The following is a 24,462-nucleotide window of genomic DNA, read 5'->3' as shown; positions in this document are numbered from 1 at the left end:
TTTTTCTATTTTACGAGTCATAATTATTTAGAATTTTTTTTTAATTTACGATTTGTAAGAATCTTTGTTAGAATTGAAATTTTATAATATCATTAAAATTTTGGTTTGAGTTATTCTTTTTTTTTTTTTAATAACGGTTATCAAAAGATTCTGAATAATTTTTAAATTTATAATATCAAAATCCTTCTGTTTATTACCCATAATAAACCTTTAATTAGTTAGGATTTTAGTATCAAATACGAAACCAAAATGAGAGTCCGAACGTATGGGTTTGATGAGGAAAGTTATACCATGGAATATACAATTTATATATTGAATGTTCATAATTTACCTACTGAATATGTTCATAATTCAAATTGTGAACATTCAGTATGTAAACTATGAACATTCAATATGTAAATTGTGCACATTTAGTATATAAAAATTGTGAACATTCAATATCTAAATTGTATACATTTAATATATAAATTATGTATTTTTAGACTCGGATTCAGATCCACGAAATAATTTGTCGGTTGAGGAACAACCTCATCACGAGACCCACAACTTGATCTTATTTTTAAATAAAATATGTATTCTTCGAACATTTCAATTCTGATTAATCATGCCTCTACCTCTATCCAACATATTAGACTATTAGTAATGAGGTCATGCATTAGAACGAGCTAATCACAAAATTGTTAGTTTGAGGAATAACCTCATTATGACATCCACAACTCGGTCTTATTTCTAAACAAAATATGTCCTAAGAAATTACAAGTAGATAGTATTTTTCTGATTAAAAAAATACCGCAAACAATCGCTAAAAAGAAAATGAAAAAGTGCAAAATAGAGAAGCTATATTTGCATACGTGAATGAAGAATCGAGGAAGAAAATAGGAGAGAGATGAAATTAGAGCTTTAAATTTTAACTTCAAAGAGTCAAATGCTTACATGTAGTGCAAGTAGGATAATAAGAAAAAAAAAAAAAAAAAAAACTCGCATGAGCAACTCAACTAGTCATAGAGGTGAAAGTTAGTAAGAATGACCATGGATCGAGTCTCACCAGCGGCAGTGTGGGAGCAACCTCTCAAAGTGAGGGGGGCTCCTTGTGCGCAGTAAGCAAATGTCTAGACTCTGTGGTTCATGTTCAGTTGAATTATCATGATTTACATCATCTCAGATGCTCTGTCGTACATAACTGCACATACGCAACCATTGTAAAAGACATTACGCTACCATTGTACAATGGTTGCCTATGCGAGGCTCGCGGAAAGTCATGGACTTTACGCGACCATTTTGAAATGGTCGCGTATTGTTTTTTTTTATTCAAATGTAATACTGCTACTGTACATAAAACTATTTATATACAGAGATGGGAAAGACTAACACAAAATTCAAATAAAGAAATACGTACTAGGCAGAGTGGAAAGCTCTAACTACCTCCGTATCTTTCTAACACTCCCCTCAAGTTGGAGCATAAACATCAAGCATGCCCAACTTGTTACAAATAAACTCAACCCTAGCGTTACTAAGACCTTTTGTGAACAAATCTGCTAACTGTACTGATCACCGCTTCGAACATGAATGGTAGAGAGTAGCCCTTGTTGAACCTTATCTCGCACGAAGTGACAATCCACTTCAATATGCTTAGTGCGCTCATGAAACACATGATTATTGTCACACCACAAAGGAACTGGTTTCTTCACCTCTATACCAATCTCTCTAAGAATATTACACATCCATGTTACCTCACAGGCTACATAGGCCATCGCTCTATACTTAGATTCAGCACTAGAATGAAACGCAACACTCTGCTTCTTACTCTTCCACTTTGCTATGAACTCAATGAATTAAAAATATAATGATACTCATCATAACGTACAAATTAAATGGAAAAAATAAATTATATATTATCCAATAATGCATGGACCCAAAGTACAAGTTTAATTTCCTAAAATATTCCTAGACATTTTGGGATGAAATGAGATTAAATTAATAATAATAAAAAAAGTAAATACTAATTTAACATATCTAGTATGAGAGAGATATACATTAATCCTTTAAAAACTAAGGATATATATTCCCATTATCTGAAATAGTGAAATCCATGCATCAAGTAGCTGCATGAATGGATATATACCACCATGATTATATTTAAGATTAATACAACATCATATCAATCAATAAGATGATCAGAACAACATACAAAAACAATCTTACATGCATGTCTAACAGGATGGTCGAGTGAATGGAACATGACTGTTATACTTAAAAATTATGAACTTAATTTTTGATTACATAATCTCGATTAAATTTATTGTAGAAAATTTTCCCAGTGCAATTTATCTATCTTATTATGGTAAATTGAAAGTACAATAAATTAAATTGTGTGGTGGTGGGAATTGAATCATTGGTGATGATGATGATGGCAACAGGTAGGAATCCTAGTGGATTGCAGAATCGTATTGACAAGCAATCAGGGTATCATATATATATATATATATATATATATATATATATATATATATATATATATATAATAAAACTATTGTACAAGACTACCACTATTAGAAGGTCAACAAAATAGTCACATTGTTCTTGTAAATAGAAGTGTACATTTTGATGTTGACTTTTATAACTAAATTGATTCAATTTTTATCTTCTCATAAACTTAAGGATTGGTTCATGAGGTCCAAGATATATCCACAAAATCAAAAAAATCCGAATTATAAAAAAAAAAAAAAAAAAAAAAAAGATACATTGTACCTTTTAGTAATTAACTTTTATAATTTTTTAATAGTTACAGGATTGTTACGTTCCGAGTATAAATGAAATAATTGAAAGTAATTATATACATATTTATAAAAATATATTAAAATATAGCCCTTCAGGCACTGGTGAAGCCCTAATTAACGACTCGGTGAATTTTTTTCTATCATTTTAATAGTTAAGGATTAATTTTGTTTAAATTAATGAATAGCAAAGAATAGAATCTATCCCGCTATACTGAATAACGTTAAAAAAAAAAAAAAAAAAAAAAAAAACAAAGGAAAAACAAGGTAGATATATTCTTTAATTTAATGTAGTATTGTATGATTGGATCTGTATAGCTGGCTCATGTTTACATTATTGTGATAAGTCAATTTTAGTAACAATAAAGAAGAAAAATATTCCAAAATGGTCCCTCAAATCCCCAGTTTGGGAGATGAGTCATGAAGCAGAGAGAGAATGCATATATATGCACCCACTCAACAAGACAATGCTTGCTGCTGTGTACCACTTACCTTATTAAAGCATCCTTTCTATATAATTATAGAGTTTCAAACTTTACACTCATTAATCAACTTTTGATTCTTTAATTTGTTTGTTTCACTGATTACTCTTTGTATAATTGTTGGTAGGCACATTTTAACTAATTTATCAATTCAAAATAAGTCCATAAATCTTGTTTTACTAGTAGTATAAGTGTGGATATCACAAGATCAGATGCACTAGTACGTGTATAATATAGGTCAGTTGAGGTACATCTCACGATTTATCTCATTCACTAGTCGATAGAGCAGGAACATTAAAAAACTCTTAAATTTGGGGTTTAAATGTATTATATAATTGTTAACGTTAAATCATTATTTATTCGATCAACATAATCACTGTTGTCATTATTGCTTGCATCTAACAATTATGATTGATTAATTTTAATTAAACATTTAAATTAGTATTAAAATGTTAATGAATTAAGTCCATAAGCTTTGTTTTGTTAGCAGTTGTAGAGTGATTGAGTGGGTGGAACATAATTTTTGTTCGATTCATATCAATACCATTTTGGTATGAGAGGTGGCATAAAAGATTCATAAAGATAAATAATGTACATAGACTCGTGTTTATAAATTATTATACAGAAGCGATATTTATTCGATACACACTTTTAAGTAATAATTGTGAGTATTTTTCGTCATAAAAATATACCATTATGAAATGTGTAGTTATTAATAAAGAAAACATTGGACAAGGGGACAATAATTCTAAACTCCCCATCCCACTTGCTAAATATGAATGATATTAGAGTAGATGTTTTGAGAATATAAGAACTCAACTTTATGTTGTCTTTTCTCTTGTGATATGATGTATCGCAAGTATTCAAATTGTCAAATGATTTTATCATTTATAGATCGAATAAATATTATTAAACAAGTATACAAATATTGGTATATTTCAAATGGAACATCATGCATGCAAATCACTGCAAATTAGTCTTCTCGTTTTAAGTTGATTAACTATGAACAACTTAAGCTAATTTACTTATTTATAGTCCTTTATCGACTCGTATCGCAATGCGGACTTCATCCAAAATGCACATTCAGGGAGTTAAAGAATTTCTCCAAAATCAAAGATATTAATTTTACTTAAAAGCTAAAATAATGTACAATAAAATCAATATAAGTCAAGATCAAAAAACATTCGCACACATTCTCATTCTCCAAAACATATATACACTTCCGGAATTACATCATTCAGAAGAAGAAAAAAATACAATTGAAGAAGCATATATATATATATATATATATATATATATATATATATATATATATATATATATATATATATGGTCCTACTTGCAATTGTTGCAAACACCCCCCACAATTGGTTAACTCATCAAATCCCACTTTTTTTTTTCTTTTGTCAAATTCAAACCATTTTCAAAATCATCAGATCACTTCCTAGAATTAAAGTTACAACGAAAACATCAACAACTATATATAGTTAAGACACTAGAACATGTACGTCAAAGGGTGTCATAGTGTTTTATCCAGCAATCACAGTACAATCTAAATGTTTATAGGCCCATATCTGATTGACTGATCCGTTCAAATCAAGAAAGTTAATAGACGTTCTCACAAAAAAAAAAAAAAATCAAATTCAAAACTTTATAGTTAAAAATTAATAGTCGACCAAGTTAGTTGAATAGCTCAACCAACTTTACTGGATTGTCCTATTAAATTAAGAGACCTAAATGCTGTCTAGTGGCCCACCATATTCCCCGGCCATTTACACATGATGTTTCTCTAGATTCTCTTCATGTTCAGATTTTTCAGTGGTACTACTTTCACTGCTTTGCGTACTACTACAACAGCTGCTATTACTCCCGAACGAGGATGCTCTACTGGGCACAGGCGTAGCCAGAAAAGTAGGCTTCCCCTGCCCAGCCATGATCACCAAAACCTTTTCTTCAAACACCGGCGCCGCCGCCTTCGCGGGGTTGTCGCCATTGCCGTCACCACCGGCCTCGAGGTCCCGGTCGTCGTCGTTGCCGTTGTTTTCCAGGTAGCCGGAGAGGCGCCAGTAGGAGCACGCAAGGACAAGAAGCGCAAAAGCAATGAGACCCAACATGGCAGCCAAGCCTCCGAAAAGATACGGCACCGGCGAGTGCCACGGCGACCGTGGCGTCGGTGATGCCGGTGCGGCCGCCGTGAAACCCTCAACTTTAGTCATTTTGAATTGGCCTGGCTTGCTTCTAATTTAAGTGATGATAATCCAGTGCTGCTAATTATAGCTCTATGTATATAAAAGCTATTGTTTAGGAAATTAGGGTGGCAGAGGGAGGAGGAGAGGTGGTGGTGGCGGCGGCGGAAGACCGGAAGAGGAGAGATATATGATTGAGAGGGTAAAGGAGGGGCTGTAGTATATTTATAGAGAGGGGATAAAGAGGGAGGTGGGGTATTGTGGTTGATTTTAATTTGGTGCATGAATGAGCTAATTAAGCACTATATATTCAAGTAAAATATTATTTTGATTTGTTTATAACCATACTTAGATAAACTTTAATTTCTACCATGGTGATAGAGAACTAATTAATTAGGAGAAATCTCAGATTAGCAGAGTTGACTTGGTAATCTCAATGTTTTATGTGCATTTAATAAATTTATAACTCATAATAATGGAATCAAGTGATATGAGCATTGGATTAGCAAAGGAATATGATGATACCAAAATCATGTGCGCTTGACAATTTCTGCCCCATGGTAATCATTCTTTTTATATTGTTTTCCCAGGTGAAGTATGATGATATACACTATATATGCAAGAATAAGGATTATGCAGTGGGGTCAATGTTTGCCATGATTTTCTAGCTACCATCATCTAAATTATACAGTGTAACGCACTCTGGAGATCGATTATCGATGAGGATATATATGGATTATACAGTAAAACTGAGTAAACTCAACTCGTAAATTGTACTAGTGAAATTCTATGCACTGAATTTGATCGAGAGGGTGTCAACAGGAATTGAACTAGTGATTTTTTGATACGAGAATCATGTTCGATCTAACTATTGGGTTACTCCTTTCGGACCATTTTTGTTATCCTACAAAAGTTAAATAACATAGTCGATATCGATATACAATGTAAAAGCTCAATATCTAAAGACTATAGGTACAATTACAGAAACTATCAACTGTAGATATATAATGTGTTAACTATAATCTATAGATATCTTAAGGTTATTTTTGGACCAAGGTCTACAATATATACAAGATAGACCCTGGTCCATGGTATAATTTGCCGTAGGAATTGGTGGGTTCATTGGAATTGAATGTGCTATTATTACTACTGGAAAATTGCGTACTTTTTTATTGCTAAAAGTTGATAGAAATGTATGAATTTTTAAAATTTTTCAACCACATTTACTAAATATTGGAAAATTTTGAAACTAAGAAAATTGGACCATGTTAGAGGGTAGAAAATCTTACAATTATCACTCTCTTTTAGTCACTCTTACGGAACGTGTCATTTTTGTATTGGATAAGTACAGTTATTATTAACTCATGTTGATGTCAACCAATTCATCACTAATAATCAATGAAATAGTTTTTCTCTTTTAATTTGGCAATGGCTAATAAAGAGTGATAATTGTAGTCATAGAAAGCATTTTCTAAGAAAATTTATAGCGAACAATTTGAAATTTGAAGATATTTTAAAATTAGAAGGTTTCTCTTGCTTGCAGACCTCCCCCTAGTTTCCTACCGTACCACAATGGTTATGGTTGTCAGGAAATTTTCTAACAATCATGATTACTATTTTTAAAAAAAATTACCATTAATTGACAATAAATATCTTCAAAGAAAACAAAATTAATTGACAAGAAATTTTAGTCATATGATGATTAGAAACGTCGACCGATTGTTGCTATCAATTTAGCCGTGCCATTTTTTTATTTCTTTTTGACTATCTTGCTTGGTATTATTGAAGGGTATTTTTTTTTTTAAACATTAAAAGTGATTAGAAAATTCATTTCTAATTACATACGATCAATTTCTGGAAGTGGAAAAATGATATAGTTAATTTTCAAATGTATGCAGTGTGATGGAGTGGTGGAATTTGTTTGCAGGGAATAAGAACTTTGATAAAGAATAATGATATATGGGGCCAAGGAGAGAGGCAGGAAGAATGAGTGGGGGGACTCGGATTTACCTTAGATTTTTGATTTGATGATTAGGAATTACACTATATTGGTACAATCACATATATATAGTTGAACCAAGTTTATACTTTACGACGTGTCACATTGCCAGCTACATTTTTATTTTTAAGGGATGGCCATAAACAATATTTTATCGCAAATTATGCCGTGCAACCTTGTGCACCATGCATGGTGCACACGGTTACAAAACGGCGTCGTTTTGATTAAAAACGACGCCGTTCGATTTTTTATTTTTTATTATTATTATTTTTTTGTTTTAAAAAATCATTTTCGATTGCCGTTAACGGCGTTATGCTGTGCATAATTTGAACTATATATCCAGAACTAATGAACTATATATTCACACCGGTTACTGGTACTCTGTTTTGACTTATGGCAGTTTGATGCGTCTATGTATTCAGAATGAATAAACTATATATTCAGAATTAATGAACTATAAATTCAGAATTAGTGAAATATATATCCAGAATTAATGAATTATATATCCAGAATTAATGAACTATATATCCAGGATTAGTGAACTATATATCTACACCGGTTACTGGTACTCTACTTTGGCTTATGGCAGTTCGCTGCGTCTGTGTATTCAGAATAAATGAACTATATATTCAGATTGGTGGAGTTTAAAAAAAACAATTGATTAGTAGAGTTAAACGGTGCCACTAATGACACCGTTACGTTATTCCACCATAGTGAAACAGCATCGTTCGCAACCGTGTGCACCAGCATAACGATTGGAAATTTGGAGGACAATGCAAGGAACAGTGTTTCACTTATCTATAGAAAGTACAATTGGGAGATATTGATCAGGTTTTAGAAGATTTGTTTCCTTATATTTAAAAGATCACATTGTAATTAATGTCCTTAATTTGAGATATATAATTTCTTTATTTAGATAGAGTACCGTCAATTAATGTTCCTAACTCCCTATATACTCTAACAAAAAGGGGCTTGTAAAGGTTCGCACACATTCTTTTTTCTCTCCAAGCAATAGAGGTACTCTATTTTTTATTTTTTTTTTTCAAATTTCTTTCAGTATTATACTTTATTTCTGATCAATTGTGTTGACAAGTTGTCGAATTCTTTGGCATTAAAACCAACATGAAGGAAGAATGCCAAAAAAAAAAAAAAAGAAGTGTTAAAATTATATTTACTTTTGATTTTTTTTTTTTTAACATGATTGTTGGTTAGAGTCGAGGAGGATTACCTGTGTCCTTAGCCGTAGAGCTAGGACTTGGCCCACGTTAAATGTAACGCATGTGCCTATTTTATCATTATTTAGCTATTAAATAACAATGATTAGTAATAATTTATATTAATTCCTACTGAGAATTTGAACTTGTGAACTCTTATTTAAAAGAATTATAAAAATCAGATGTTATTGAGCTACAAATTACTACTTAGCAAGATACCCCACTTTTAAAATTCAAATACAAAGAAACTCTAAATTTAGTACGTTTTCACAACATTCTTTTCCTTACATTTGTTTTTTCGTGAAAAGCATTACAACACATTCTTTGAATGTATGTTAGACGGACTCCTTAAACCCATTAGCAACACAGAAATATCATAATTATATATTGGATATTACAAAATACTACAAAGAAATTGGGTGTATATAAGTGGGGCAAATTATGCTGTGCATCTGTATGCACCGTACATGGTGCATATGGATGCAAAAACGAGGTCATTTTGCATTAAAACGTGCGTCCTACTTAATAAAAAAAAATAGTTTCGATTCCCAGCAACAACATTATGTTATTCATTTTTTAGTTCATTCATTCTGGATGTATAGTTATGAAATTTTGGATGTATAGTTATGCAATTTTGGATGTATAGTTATGCAGTTATGGATGTGTAGTTATGCAATTCTGGATTTATAGTTATGAAGTTATGGATGTGTAGTTATGTAATTCTGGATGTATAGTTATGAAGTTATGGATGTGTAGTTATGCAATTCTGAATTTATAGTTATGAAATTATGGATGTGTAGTTATGTAATTCTGGATGTATAGTTATGAAATTATGGATGTGTAGTTGTACAAATCTATTTTTTTTTTTTAAGTTAGACGTCAAAACGATGTCATTTTTGCATCCGTATGCACCATGCATGGTGCATATGGATGCACAGCATAACGATCCATATAAGTGGTACAAATTATTATGTAGACTCGGGTTCAAAATACATAATTTACATACTAAATATTTACAATTTTGTAAAAGGTACGTTGTAAATATTTAGTATGTAAATTGTGAACATTTAGTATGCAAAATTATGTATTTTGAATAAGTATTTACCTTCATAGGATAACTATTGATATAAGTGGTTAGTCGATTGGAGCTTTGTTTGTAAAGCAAATATGTCCAGATTCCATTATCCCCAGCCAAGTCAATTTTTTTTGGTAGAGTCCCCAGCCAAGTCAATGACAATGAATTAATATATATTTTCATTATTTCATGTCACAATGACAGGAATGATAGTATAGTACTCCATTCCGTATTTTTTTTTGAATACCCATTCCGTATTTAATATGAGCATGACAAGACTAAAAACACTATATCAGTTATACAATGCTTTATTCTATTTTTATTATGAGAGTGCTGAGCATAATAAGTAAATAATAAATATGTAATTTAATTACTAACTTAAACTTTTAGTTTTTTTTTTTTTTTTTTTTTTTGAAAATATATACAGAGTAGTTTGTATTTCGAATTCCCTCACATGTACGTCAAAACTAAATTTGACTTCTTTTTTAACCAATCAAGACATTTCATGTTTGAGACTAAAAGGTATGAATACATGTAATATTACTCTTTGATTTGATTATCTCATGAGTAACATGTTCAATTTCTTGTGGGAGTTGCCTATTGGCCTTCTCGGTTTAACTCGATCAACTATGGATCGGATAACTTAGGTTGGTTTACCTCATTGTGGTATTTTGCCGACTAGGGTCACCAGGTGGGTTTCACCTAGAGCGCATCTTCAAGTAACGATTGCGAATTTTTCTGTAAATTAAAGAGTATTGCACACTTTATATTAAAGAAATACGTCGTTACTCATGAGCCAACCAAATCGATCTCGACCACATAGTTGAGAAATATAATATAAAACCTTGGATCCATATATCATATCATATTTGAGGATTTTTTTTTTTTTTCATGAATGGTAACATTCTATACTATACATACATGTTGAAATTCTATGATGAAAGTGAGTTTTCATGAGGCTTTATGTCAATTAGAGAATAAGAAGGGATCAAGAATATGGGACTGCCCCATCAAATAGAAGCTTGTCTGCACTAAAGCTTCTTTGGTCCTTCCATCATCATATATATAATAATGCTTTGATGCTATATATACTGCATGATAAGGCCAGCAGGTAACATGTTGAGTTATTCCATGGGTGTATCTTCATAAGTAAACTTGTTGATGAGATTTTATTTCTCGCACGTTAGGTCATGTCGTTGTATATATTCTTCTACTGTCATTAAATTTAATTATAACTTATAGTTAGTAGACCGTCATCACATTATATTGTTTGAGACAAGTTTTACTCCCTCCCAGTATCTTGGGAATCGAAATCGAACCCGTGACCTATCGCTGATACCACTTGTTAGGATCAAGTGTTTATCACTCACACAAAAAACTATAGCTAGTAGCGAAGACGCAACTTATTTTCTTACTTATACCATCATCATATTGTTCGAGACATGCTTGGTGTTGGACTTGGCCCTTAGAGACTTTATCGGCCTCCACCCAACAATTCTTTGAACTACTGGGTACTAGACATGACCCCTTTACCGGCCTTGCCCAACAATTATATTCCAAAAAATGATTTGGACAATTGCTTGGCTGGTGGCGAAACATTTCAATGCAAAATGCTCATGGAAGGACCTACAAATTTCAGGTGACGGTTTACGCACAAGAGGTAAACTCTACTTTTATGTAATAGTCTGTTAGTTATACATGATTGAGAAGTAAATCGTAGGTGTAATGTAGGAGCGTGTATATTGGGTAAACTCTGCTTTTGTTTAATAGTCCACAAACTATATATAGAGCCATAGAGGAGAAGTAAACCACACTAGAATGACCTTGTGCGACAGGCACAACTAAAATGACATTGACAATAATAAGGCTTATGACTTATAGATACAAAAATCATGCTCCACTCACTCGACCACCTCGTTCAAAGCAAAAATAATACTTTATATAAACAAGATAAATTAAATGCTTCTATGGAAAGAAATTAAATAAAGATACTCCTTTTACTATTATTATTATTATTATTGTTTTTTTTTTTTTTATGCTCTATCAACTCAACAAAGTTTTCAATTGGCATCTTCCTTCTTTGTTAGAATACATGCATGTGATCAATTCTTCATCTACGTACTACCATAACCTTCTGTCTACCAAACTAGCTATTGCTACACTTGTAGTAAGGTGGTGAATATAATAACATGTAATTGTTGGCATAAGCAAAAATTTAGCAACTTAAAAAGCATAAACATATTTGGTTAAACTAATAGTTAGATTGTACATGATTTATTACTATTTTGTGTCATTTTTATGTATATAAATTCATTATTGTAATACATATATACATAAATTTACTATTGGTATCATTGTTATGTACATAAATTTACCACTGTAAGTACATGATTTACTAATGCTGGTGTCATTTTTATGTAGCTACAACATTATTTTTATGTACTTGGGTCCTGGTCCACAATAATCAATATAATTTGTCCTTGTTTATTGTCTGGCCCCTTTTCCTTCATGTACTGCTCTCTATTGGGCCTATATGGGCTCTTTGTTGGGCCAACGCTAGAAATATTAGGGCTTTCAAACACCACTTTATGCTTTACCTTTCTTTCAATTAATTTCCTCCCTAAAAATATAGATGATATAGTATATACGATCGGTATATCTACGAATACAGTACTAGATTTGATGTTGGGTCGGATCTTCTTCCTAGTCTGCTTGTTGGTTCAATTCTCGAGCTCGGGGCACTATGACTGTGGGTCAGCAACCGCCGAGCTTATAGTGCTAGTCCTCAAGTAGGTGATCGAAAAGTCCCTCCATCAGTAATAAATACGGTATTTATAGGGATGAAAAGGAGACAAGCTCCGGGCCCCCGGCATGAGGGGCACGTGGTGCTCATGCACACGGTCAGATCGGAGGCAAAGGTGCCACGAGCACATGTCACAATATCTCTGATGAGACGAGACTGATGCAACCTTGGCCATTCGACTGGCTCGACCTAAGAGAGTCGGAGCACTAGACAAGCTCCAGGAGACCTAAGGGCAAGCCCTTTGAGGCGGTCGGGAGGACTAGAAGGTACAATACGTCATGTTAGGTCGGGTTGTTATCCTTAGGCGCTGAGAACCCATGACCGACTGTCTAATCAATAATTAGGGAATAATCCCTATCAATATACTACATGTACGTCCAAATTTTACTCCCTAATGTGACGGGTTTGATAAGCTATTTTTTTCATGTGGGTCCCAATACAAGTGTCTACATCAAAGTTTGTGTGTGGGAGTAAATTAAAAGTTGGGAGTATAAAGTGAGAGTACACATACTTCAGTTTCATTTTATAATATTGTTGTGTTTTTTAGTTTTATTTTCCACGAACACTTGTTTCATATACATTATTGCATGAACTCTACTTTTTTTAGTTTCATTTTCTACCCACATTAGTTTAAATATAGTAATGTTGAAGCATAATTTTAATTACATTTCATGTTCATTTGTCAATATAATATATGTTATTGTATAAGTTAATTTTTCACACACACTAATTTCATCTTAGCAACATTAAAGTATCAATTTTTTTATTGTGAGACTCGAACTTACAACCTCTCATATAAGAGTCCAACTTAGGTGTCATCTGTGCACAAGGTATTTGGCAAAGCATCACTTTAACTCTACTATAATATAATTTTATTTGACAATTGTATTGGACCTGGTTCACATAGCACTGTGGAGAATAGTTCATTGTATAATAACTCAAAATATAGATAGCGAGAGAAGTGTTGTTTGTTATTCTATTTAATTAATTAATTTTTGGTAAAATAAAAAAAAAATGATTGAATATCTTTTATAATAAAAAGTTGACTTGAGATAATATATAATTGCAAAACATCTATCTCAATTAAATAATTAATTTTCCATTAATACTTGCTTGGAAAGTATTTGTATGATTATATATACAAGCTAAGCAAAGCATGCAGGAGTACTATAAGCTTCTATTTGTATAATTAATAGCAAAATTTTACGCCAAACATACATACAGCTTTAGTTTACGGGGGCTTTGGGTGAGGATGGAATCCATCCATCATATCAAAAGAGGTTTTGAATTGGGTGATGAAGGAACACCGTAGCGCAGCGCGCGCAGCTATCACCGGAGACTGGTAAATTTTGTTTGAAGTTTTCAGATTTCGTCAGTCCAATCATTGTGATCGGTGTCGTAGAAGATACCGTCGACGATCTGATCGATGAGCGAATCGATGAGGGTGTTGCAGCCCAGCGAGAAGATCCGGTCCACTCTGCTACGGGCGCTGGAAAACCAGGCAAAAATGGCGGCACAACTCACGGCTCCTAAGCAAACCCCCGCGGCTTCAGCGATCCCCTGTAACTCCATCTTCCGGAACAATGAATTTCCGGTCACAACCTCCGTCGTCACCGTCGCTGCAAACACTATCTGTACCACACTATATATGCATCAGATATACATACATACTTATATTATCACCGCATCACCTTGTGAAAAGAAGGTTATTTATTTACTTACCATGGCGAGACGGCCGGAAATGATCTCAAAATCCTGGCTTTTCTTGGAGCTCTCTATGTAATCCGACAGCGTTGCGAAAAACGGGGAGACCTCCTCGTCGTCGTCTCCGGCGGCCACGGAACCGGTCTTGGTCTTGATGACTCCGACGGGATCAGACCCAAACGATCTCAAAGTACACATCCGTGGCTGTAACACAATTTTCCCCTCCACCGCCACTCTCACCTTATTATTATAATTGGGAACGGAAGCCGCTTCCGCCTTCTGGAGCAGACGCGGCGGTGCCTGCGACTTCAACTCACAGACCACCGGGCGAGGCACCAAGGCCATGGATCGGATCGGATCGGAGAAAACAAAGCTAAGAGAGATGGAGAAGATGGTGCGGGCAGGGCAGGATTGACTGAGTGGATTCTATTTCTGGAAGGAATGTATTATATTATTAGGTGGGGGTGTTGGTGGTGAGCGACAAGTCCACGTCAGAAGAAAGGTTTGGCTTCGTTGAAGTGATTGGTCGTGGGTACGGTGATGTCGTGGAACGCCAATTCTTCGTTAACGTTGTTTTCATTCATACCCTAATATTAATTGATAGATAACCACCTGCCTGCCATATTATCGGAGATACATATTATACGACATTTAATTTGATAACAGTATTTTAAATTTGACATTTGTTATGGGGTTGGAATCGGTAAGGCGGTCAGCTATGAACAACTATAGTATGTTATAAGTTTTTTGTAAATTAAAATGTAGAAAATGTCTTATTCTTCATTCAAAAAAATTATATATTTTTAAAAAGTATTTACATGAGATTTAATAATTAAAATTTAAATTAGTAAGAATTGAATATTGAAGAGATCAGAGTTTGAAAAGTATGGCTTTCACGAAGTGATGGATAGCCTGGATGGGTGTATTTTGGAGGTGTTGTGGGTAACGTGTCAAACATAACTAACAACGTAACCCAATAGCGAAATCCTTTTTGTTCGGAGTGAATTCGACAAATTTTAAGAAACTTACTGTTCATAGTCTTAAAGAACTTAAGATATGCATGCAGTTGCGTCAACACATTCATCTAATGGATAAGAACCTAGTCACTGCCTGTCTTAAAATAAATGTAGAAAACTATAAATCTTAAAAATAAATTTAGAAAACTAAATACATGTATAACTAAAGAAATGGAAAACAAAGATTTGAAAGAAACATTCCTTAGTATCACATTGAATTGATATGCGGAAACACTAAAATGAATTTAAAAAAATTGTATCCTAGAAATATGTAACAACCTGAAAGCTTTCAACAAGTACTTCATTTCCAGTAAGTTCAGTGTTGGAGTTTCCAGCAATTCCAAGTCTATCAAACTGAGACAAACAAAGGATGTTTGAGAAGGCAATTATTGTTTATCCTCTTGTTCTTGCTTAGCCCCATCAATGCTTTCTACTGGTGGTAGGGTCTGCAATTCAACATCATATCACCATGAGTTTTAGCAAAGCAATGTGAGGATTTGGGAATGACTAATATGAATTTTCTAAGTCTGGTGTCAAAAGTAGCAGTATAAACCAAGGGCCAAATTTGCAGAAGCTGGTTTGAAAGGAAAGAAAGAATAGACATTTGTGTTAGTAGCAGTTAACTCTAATTTTGGAGGGGCATACAATTCCGAAGTGCAACTCAGACTGATTTGGCTATTCAATTCTGAGATACCATTTTCCCTTAAGCTTAACTAGCAACTGACTTAAACATGCAGTGTATTACATCAAGAACAGAGAGTTATAACGCGTCAAGGATTGAAGCTATGCAACTTAAGTTTTCAACCAACAAGCGAAACCACTACTCACCAGGGAATAACTCTGTTTATTTTATCAGATTCTCTAAGACGCATTTTATCATACAGCTAGGAGGAGTGGACAAATAGCTAGTGAGATGCTAAAATGAGGTATTAAAATCACATATAGCACAAGACAGACAAAATTCTCAGAATTAAACATTCATTACAAGTACGGAAAACGATACGATTTCACCACAAAGAGCATTAGTTCATCGAGAAAGAGAGGAATTAGTGGGAAAGGGAGTACCAAATCGGGTTTGAAGAAGTTGTGGACAACGGAGGCGCCGGTGAGTAACGAAGCAACAACCACAACGCAGGACCAAGCGAGCGACGGAGTTCCCGTCGGCTTACTCCTTCCGCCGAATCTCTTATTCATCTCCGACCACCAATCTCCCTCGGTTTCTCTCTTCAAATTTCAAAAGGAAAGCTGGCTTCCAAACAGATCCATGGGCCTCCTAATTTCTTTTGTCAAATCCTTTGAAAAGGCCATATGACAATTTAAGCCCGAATGTTTTCGGAGAAAACTTAGGGTGTGTTTGGTTTAAATATTGGAATCGAAATGGTAATGGTAATGAGTTTAGGTAGGATGAATCACTTTGTTTAGTAATTGATGGAGAAATAGGATTTGGGGATCCATTTCATTGGATAAGTCTTGGTTTAAGTGAGGGTGTTGAAGGAAAGAGGCTAGTCCAAATCTTATTGGGCTAGAAAAAGAAAGGGGTGCAAGACAAGGCAGGGAAGGAGGAGTGCAAGCTAAGAGGCAGGGTTGTGCAAGGCAAGCCCGGAGACATTAGTGCAAGACAAATAAACTGACGATGCAGGGCGGAAGGAGGCGACGCAAGGAGAAGGGATGGGGCGCCAGGATGCCGGCCAGTGCGCTGACTGACCGAGGCCGAGGCGCCCCTAGGGACCATTTGCACCCCCTGCGCCTCGACGGCACGCCCGGGAGCCCTAGGTGGCGACTGGGCAGCCTGGGAGGCGCGAGGGCGCGACAGTGCACGCCGCTTGTCCCGTTGGTGGAATGTCTTAGGTACATGGCGCTTGGTGCGTGGATGGGATGTTGAGGTGGTCGCACTACAGAACGACATGGGACGCGTGCCGGGTGGAAGATGACATCCTTTGAATGTCGTACACGTGGAGGGTGCAGGTGGCTCTCCTGATAGTATAAAAAGGGGGGGGGGGGGGGTGTCTAGTCCATGTAGAGGCATCCCTAAGACATGATATGCACTCTTGGTCCACGCGGGGGGGGGGGGGGGGGGGGGGTGTAGGGGTGAGCATCGGTCGGTTATTAACCGATGACATTTTTTAAATCTCCATAACCGACCGAACATACACTTTTAAGTTTTAACCGATCGAAACCGATTATGTCAGTTTCGGTAGGTTATTCGGTTAACCGTATAACCGAGCATCCACAAGTAATATATATATATATATATATATATATATATATATATATATATATATATATATATATATATATATATATATATATAATAGTGTCGGTTATTCGGTGACCGCGGTTATTACACCTTCATAACCGATAAATAACCGAATAGCCGGAATTTTTTTTTTTTTGCCTTATAATCGATAACCGACCGATAATCGAAATTATCGGACAGTTCGGTTATTGGTTATCGGTTTTGTCGATTTTTCGGTAATTATGCTCACCCCTAAGGAGGGGTCTCTTAATTAATTATTTATTTATTTATTGGTCCCTCAGCTTATTATTATACTATTTTGCTACTTTTGGGCCGTCATTCTTGGGCTGGTACCTTGGGCTTGTATATATTTGCTGGGCCCCACACCTCCAATGATAAAAATATTATTTTCTTATCCCGTTCTATACTAGTATACCCAGTTTATGGTGAATCCGGTCCTGATAAAACCATTAGTAGTAAATAGGAATTGGAATCAAAATAAATACATATATACACAAATATATATATATATATATATATATATATATATATATATATATATATATATATATATATATATATATATATATATATATATATATATACGGAAGGGATCAGGTGCATTTGTTGCTTCCTGTGCGGATGTGCGGTGGATTAATGTGCGTGAGGTTTATACTTAATGTGCGTGAGACTTGTACTCAATGTGCATCAGATTTGTACTTAATGTGCGTCATGTTAATATGCGTGAGTTTGTACTTAATGTGTCTGAGTATTGTGTTTAATATGCGTGAGATTTATGCTTAATGTGCGTGTGTATTTCAGAATTACGAGCTCAGAAGGAAGCAGAATAGAAACTCACGCACATTAACGCCCAAGCTTCTTGTTACTTCTTCCTTCAATTTGGCCATGGATTCTGGATTATCAGCTACCTTCAGTGCAGATGAATGTTTATATAAATGACGCACGCACAGTAAAATTTGCACAGCAGCTAAGTGTGGATTTCTGTTGTATTATTCCCATAATTTTTAACCACCATAGCTCGCCTCCGCATCATCATCATCAGGGAGGGGGCAAATGGCTACTGGGGATGGGGAAGAAGCTGACATCAATATTTTCTGCTGCATTTTACACATTCGCGCACATTAAGTACAAATCTCAAGCACATTAAGCACAACACTCACGCACATTGAGTACAAATCTCACGCACATTAATCCACCGCACATCCGCACGGGAACCTTTCACTCTATATATATATATATATATATATATATATATATATATATATATATATATATATATATATATATATATATATATATATATATATATATATATATATATATATATATATATATTATAAAATTTCATATTTAATGCATGAACAATGATTTTTTAATTTTTTTTTTAAATTTTTTCTCCCTTATAAAGTAGATGAATAAAAGGATAATGAGGTTTACATGTAATTACTAAAGAATTTGATTCCAATATTAGGATAACAAAAGTAAGTAAATTAAACAAACATGATAATGAGTATCAAAATACTAGAAGTCTCCAACCAAACACACCCTTAATTTATGGATAAAATTAAATATTTATACTGCTACTTTTGATTGCAGATGACAGACAATGTTGAAGTGTAATGTAACCTAAAGTTTCATGCATATTGCAAATGGAAATCTCTTTTCATTTCATGTGCATGTCATTATGTGTTCATTAAAAAGTTGTTAATAATAGAGTTATTTATTGATTATTTCAATATAAGCATTATTAACTACATAAAGAATTTTATGATATTAGCTCATGCCTAAAAACTAGTTTGAAATAAAAGTCTTGAAAAATTCAAGTATTATCTTGACTTATAGAGTATTTCTTTGAAGGAATTTTATGCCCACTTAATATATATATTTTGAAAAATGTTTTACCCCAAAGAAGTAAGGCCCCCCACACTCCGACCCGACAGAGTATGTGGGAGGATGTAAATCACGGTAACTCAATGGGTTAGTAGGCAGGGCCAAATACCGGTGCGCACAATGGTGAAAAATGTCTTCCATATGTTTTTTATATGAATAAGTATCATATATTTATCGTACTAACCGTTATCCAATAATCACTTGAAATAGATAAGGAACTTATTTGATTCGAAAAGGATAATGAGATACCTTAATACCAAAAGTCCATTATTTTATTGTTATTAGGTTGGAGCACCACTTAGGATAGAAGTTCCCAATAAGCCTAACATTGTATTTGCAATGAAATTGCTACTAATATATAGTGATCCTCTTGAAATATGGGAATAATGTTTAACACATCATTCAATATTTTCGAGTTACAAAATATTTTGGCACTTAGTCGATATTCACTCTAGTGACAATCTTGAAGATTGCACCCATAGTATAGACTTTGAAGATGGTTATCTTGGAAAGTACTCTATTTCCTTTTATTAAGTTTTGATAATAATTAAAGGTTTTTTAACGAGACTTGCAACACATGAATCATACATCATGTAATCTAGAGGAAGTCTGCGTATATATTAAAATGAAGGATGTTTGATGGTTTTCATGAGTATATCTTGTCTTCTTTCTACATTACTGTATATTCTTATATGTTAAGGCGAGGATACTTCTGGTTGATTTCACAAATCACATCTAATCTAGTCATCAAACTAGCTTAAATTAGCTAATCATCACAATAAGTAGGGTTGGCCTAATTGATTAAATTAAGATTATTGTCCTCCATGCAGTGTGTGATCATAACCTTACAAAGAAAATACTCAATTCTGGTCCGGCGTCGCCGTCGGGGCTCACCATGTACAGCGTTTCCGAGTCCTTGGATCCCACCGTCCGGTCGAAACATGCCCGCACGTACGCGATCTCGGCGTCGGGGCCCTCCGAGTCGGGTTTAGTGGACGGCAAAACTCCGGCCCCCATTGACACCACCTTGAGCGCCTCCATGACGCTGAGGTCCTCGTCGGTGGCGTCGCGTTTCTTGCTGTACCCGATCTTCTTCCCGTTGCAGAACATGGACCAAACCGGCTCGTCCAGGAGCTTCATCTTGTCCTTTTCCGTCCGTTTCTCGCACTCCAGCGCGATCCGCACCATCCCTTGGCTCATCTCCTTCTGCAGCGCCTGCGTCTGCATCGCCAGTTCCACCACCAGATTCGGCAGCGTGCCGGGATTCTCCTGCACCGACAGGCTCACGCGCCCCTTCCGGTACCCGAACAGAGTCCCGGTGACGCGCGCGCCGGATCGGCTCCCCTCCTGGAACCGGCTGCCATTAGGGAGCGTCGGGAACCTGCAAACCGCGGGATGGGTAATGATGGGAAACGACCGGAAAACGGATCTCACCACCCGGAACACCTTCTCCGGCTTGTTTCCTTTCTTCTTGCTGACGGAGGGCTCGACGAGGGATGACGGCGGTGGAGACGGCGGACGCTTTGAAGCAACGGAAGATATGCTATCGGTGCTCAGCCTGCTTGGCTCCCCCGTTGCTGCTTCCTCCATTATATTAATTGTTGCTTTTTATGACTCCGATCCGGCCGAATAATCACCGCCAGCAATGGGAGGGTGCCATGCATACGAGGAAGAAAAGATAGATAATGATGAATGGAGGTTACGTTGATTTGGTGCCCAGAATATTCAACGGAATCGGTGTTAGTTTTGTTTGAGGAATTTAATGTTGTGTGATCTTCTTTGTGTTGGATGGAGGCCGTTATTCTCATCTCATCTCCTCGTATTGTACAAGGAAGATGGATTGAAATCTTGCCATTCTTATCCTATACAGAATTAACCTACACCCTCTTATATGGTTTATACAATATACGCCCATGTTTCAAGCGCCTCAAATTTTAATTCATCATTTTCAATTCATGCTATAAAATTAGTAAATTTAACAACTTAAAACTAAAAAATAAAAGAATATTTTACAATAATTTTATCTAGTTTATTATCTAAATTATCGGTCTATTTCATAATAATAATATCAATCATTATACTATAGATTATAGATTATAGATGTCAATATTAACCAAAAATTGATAGGCTGACTTGATAATATCAAAAAAATTTAGAATTATTAGGGCTGATCACCCCCTAATTACACGTTGATTTCTTACCAAAATTAACATGATTGTTTGTCTATGTTTAGAAAAAAAAACAAAGAGATTAAACAAGGAAATCAAACTCCCTGAAATCTCAGCCATAATAAATAATTAAATACACCATTAGCACATAACCGCCCTCTTGTTTGCCTCCATAAATGCTCCTGCGTCGTCCCCTCATTTCCACCCCATCCATAAAAGCCCCACTCATGCCCACCTTTGTACACCCTTTGCATGCCAAATGCAGGACTAGTTGTGACTGGCCCTAGAGGTGGTCACGAACCGGTTCAAGGTCAAAACAGTCCTGAATTAATTCAAAAAAAATGGACTTGGGCTTTATTGGGTTTGAGCCATGCTTAGCCCAAACCGAAAGTAGCTTATAAAATGTCAATTCAAGTCCTATAAAAAAAATAAAAAAATAAAGTTCGAGGTAACACGGGATCAACCCAGATCCGGGTCTAGGCCCGGGCAAAATTAGCATGCAGCCATGACAGCAAAGCATGGCAAAGCTGCCATGGCAAGCAATTAATTTTGGCCAGATGCCACAATGTGCAACGACCACATTATGCAATGAAAAATTTAATAATGGTTATTGTCTGACTTAGTTAGCATATATATAAATGATTATATATATGATAATATATAATTATATATATTAATGAGCATTATTATATCAAGATATTGGAGTAGCTTAATTGAAAATAACTTTAGTTGTTAATTATGAGATTATGTGTTCAAATCTCAATTTAAACAAAAAATAAATTTATAATTATTTTATATAAAATATAAATAAATACAAAAATTTTGGCCCAGTCCGGGACCGACCCCTTCTGGTATATGCTAACTCTAATTTCTATGCGTAATGCTTTTTATTAATGCATAGAAATATATTATATTTTAACTAAAAAAATATTACAAATCTTATGTGAAACAATCTTACACAAACCTTACTCAATCTTATTATATATTAAATTAAAAATAAAGAATCAATATATTAATAATAAACATTTATTAGTGGGATACTTAACCATAATTTATAGTACTCCGTATAATTTACCTAATACGAAGTTGTATTTAACACTGAATTTCGCGAAGCCCAATGATGAGGTATCCGACATTTCTTGCACGCGTGAGTTGTCTGCTTGTCTTCATCGGACGTGCGTGTCAGTGTTCCATTAATGTCAATGCTTTCTTCTGTCTCACAAAACTTCTCTTTTTCAGTTTTCATCCCTCTAGCATGTATGAATTCGGAGAGGAGTTTATAATTGAGAGCTACAAAGTTCCATGGCTAATTTGGATTCAGCTTCTGATTACACTCCTTCTTCTTCTACTTCTCCTTGTTGGGTTTAGCCTTGTCGCCTCGGATCCTTCCAATCACCCCTCATCCGCCGCCTGTGGCTCCCGCCCCTCGTCGTCCGGTCAATCTAATCACAAAATCCAGGTACCCAGTCTGTCTTTTCCTGTTTTTCATAAAGATCAGAAGAAATTGTTAATTGGAATCTTGGAGTTTCGATCTGGGTGTTTTTAGGTTGTTTTGAATCTTTCTAATTTACAAGCTATTAACCTGATCAACTTGGCTGAGTTTGTCCCATTTTCTTGGTGTTTTTGATTCATTGCTAAAAGCTTTATTGTTTTCAACTTGTTTTGAGCATTGTGTAAATATATTTCTTACTGAAAACTTGATCTGATGAAGTGTTTGATTCATTGAGTGCAGAGAATAGATGAGAAGCAGAAATTTGAGGGCTTAGGAACAACTACGAGTAGAGGAGTTTTAAGGGGAGAAGAAAGGTCTTTTGGTGGTAGGAGACATCCTTGCCACTATCTTGGACTGGCAAAACAAGCATTTCTAAAGTGCTTGGGCTTAGATTGTAGCTGCTCTGAGAGTGATAAACAAGGAAAAGAGGATTAGTAATGTGCATATATGTGCATCCCCTCTGTCAGTTTCATATGGATATATAGTCATAGTAACAAACATCAGCTGCACATTTTGGTGTTGCATAGACAGGGATGACTGAAAACTTTGAGCACTTTTGACTATGCATAATCGTGGCAATCAACTTTGAACTTCAGTTTCTACTCTGCTTGAATTTAGAGTAAAGAAAACATTTGTTTCCTTCCTCCTTTATATTGGAGGATGATAGATGTTAGACGGAACAGAGTCATGGGCATGTAACACAGGATGGGGCAGCGTCCCACGGTACTGTACATGAATATTTGTGTACATAATTTGGTTAAGATGTATTTTTGTACATAGACATGTTTAAGATTACATATAAATATGATGTTTGTTGGATCATCTCTATCACAATTAATAAAAGGTCAGAACAACTTTTTTATCCGGATATAGGCACATTACTCTACATTCAGCTTAATTTTTGCTTCAAACTCCACTTCTCTCCATTTTAATTGCTATTAGGATTTTATGGTAAAACGATGATATGTAACTTAATTATTTTCATTTTTTTTAGTATGTTATGACTCTCAAAACACGTCATTATAGGATCTAAATAGCTTTAGAACTCATAAAACTAACCTCAAATCCACATAATTTCACAACTTCCATCTCCAAATCACCTAGGCGTAATTAACAGCTAAATAATATCCAAATTAGCCAATATGAGCACACAAAGGTTTGATGTTGTAAATTATGCAACTAACGTGAATAACATTGAAAATACTTATAATGACAGCCTAAACCAATAGGATCCGTGGCGCAATGGTAGCGCGTCTGACTCCAGATCAGAAGGTTGCGTGTTCGATTCACGTCGGGTTCAATCCCCTATCCAATATTGGTCCTTAATTTTTATTGGAGTTCTTTTCGAACTGCAGGCTGCAGCTTCTCTGAACAGTCAAAGTTTATGAGTTTAAGAAACACA

At 35.0% G+C, this 24,462-nt stretch overlaps 4 protein-coding genes, 1 long non-coding RNA gene and 1 other non-coding gene across 6 annotated transcripts; 2 read left to right on the top strand and 4 right to left on the bottom strand.

Annotated features, from left to right (window-relative positions):
* Nucleotides 1-4,661: 4,661 nt before the first annotated feature.
* LOC109191672 (protein GLUTAMINE DUMPER 5) lies at nt 4,662-5,639 on the bottom strand. The gene has a single exon (XM_019342307.1). It carries the CDS (start codon nt 5,470-5,472, stop codon nt 5,029-5,031), a length of 444 nt encoding a protein of 147 aa, XP_019197852.1. The 5' UTR covers nt 5,473-5,639; the 3' UTR covers nt 4,662-5,028.
* An 8,045-nt stretch (nt 5,640-13,684) lies between these two features.
* LOC109191670 (stress enhanced protein 2, chloroplastic-like) lies at nt 13,685-14,688 on the bottom strand. The gene is made up of 2 exons (XM_019342305.1): nt 14,256-14,688; nt 13,685-14,165 (listed from the first exon to the last, which is right to left on the bottom strand). Exons 1-2 carry the CDS (start codon nt 14,580-14,582, stop codon nt 13,896-13,898), a joined length of 597 nt encoding a protein of 198 aa, XP_019197850.1. The 5' UTR covers nt 14,583-14,688; the 3' UTR covers nt 13,685-13,895.
* A 615-nt stretch (nt 14,689-15,303) lies between these two features.
* LOC109191681 lies at nt 15,304-16,659 on the bottom strand. The gene is made up of 2 exons (XR_002055969.1): nt 16,319-16,659; nt 15,304-15,699 (listed from the first exon to the last, which is right to left on the bottom strand). It is a non-coding gene; the product is annotated as an uncharacterized LOC109191681 (long non-coding RNA).
* A 3,389-nt stretch (nt 16,660-20,048) lies between these two features.
* On the bottom strand, nt 20,049-21,286 carry LOC109191682 (protein MIZU-KUSSEI 1). The gene has a single exon (XM_019342316.1). It carries the CDS (start codon nt 20,988-20,990, stop codon nt 20,238-20,240), a length of 753 nt encoding a protein of 250 aa, XP_019197861.1. The 5' UTR covers nt 20,991-21,286; the 3' UTR covers nt 20,049-20,237.
* Nucleotides 21,287-22,705: 1,419 nt separating this feature from the next.
* Nucleotides 22,706-23,882, top strand: LOC109191710. Its single transcript, XM_019342356.1, has 3 exons — nt 22,706-22,743; nt 22,808-23,027; nt 23,301-23,882. Exons 2-3 carry the CDS (start codon nt 22,824-22,826, stop codon nt 23,493-23,495), a joined length of 399 nt encoding a protein of 132 aa, XP_019197901.1. The 5' UTR covers nt 22,706-22,743; nt 22,808-22,823; the 3' UTR covers nt 23,496-23,882.
* A 406-nt stretch (nt 23,883-24,288) lies between these two features.
* Nucleotides 24,289-24,360, top strand: TRNAW-CCA. Its single transcript has one exon. It is a non-coding gene; the product is annotated as a tRNA-Trp (tRNA).
* The last annotated feature ends 102 nt before the right edge of the window (nt 24,361-24,462 follow it).

This window comes from Ipomoea nil, unplaced genomic scaffold (assembly GCF_001879475.1).
Source record: "Ipomoea nil cultivar Tokyo-kokei standard unplaced genomic scaffold, Asagao_1.1 scaffold1719, whole genome shotgun sequence".
Taxonomy (NCBI): Eukaryota; Viridiplantae; Streptophyta; class Magnoliopsida; order Solanales; family Convolvulaceae; genus Ipomoea; species Ipomoea nil.
This window is presented reverse-complemented; position numbering and strand designations above follow the sequence as displayed.

Bases quoted from the DNA above. Each gene is read 5' to 3' on its own strand.
- LOC109191672 (XM_019342307.1), bottom strand. From the start codon at position 5,472: ATGACTAAAGTTGAGGGTTTCACGGCGGCCGCACCGGCATCACCGACG.
- LOC109191670 (XM_019342305.1), bottom strand. From the start codon at position 14,582: ATGGCCTTGGTGCCTCGCCCGGTGGTCTGTGAGTTGAAGTCGCAGGCA. The intron at 14,166-14,255 runs GTAAGTAAATAA...AGTGTGGTACAG, and splicing joins TTTCCGGCCGTCTCGCCATG to ATAGTGTTTGCAGCGACGGT.
- LOC109191682 (XM_019342316.1), bottom strand. From the start codon at position 20,990: ATGGAGGAAGCAGCAACGGGGGAGCCAAGCAGGCTGAGCACCGATAGC.
- LOC109191710 (XM_019342356.1), top strand. From the start codon at position 22,824: ATGTATGAATTCGGAGAGGAGTTTATAATTGAGAGCTACAAAGTTCCA. The intron at 23,028-23,300 runs GTACCCAGTCTG...CATTGAGTGCAG, and splicing joins AATCTAATCACAAAATCCAG to AGAATAGATGAGAAGCAGAA.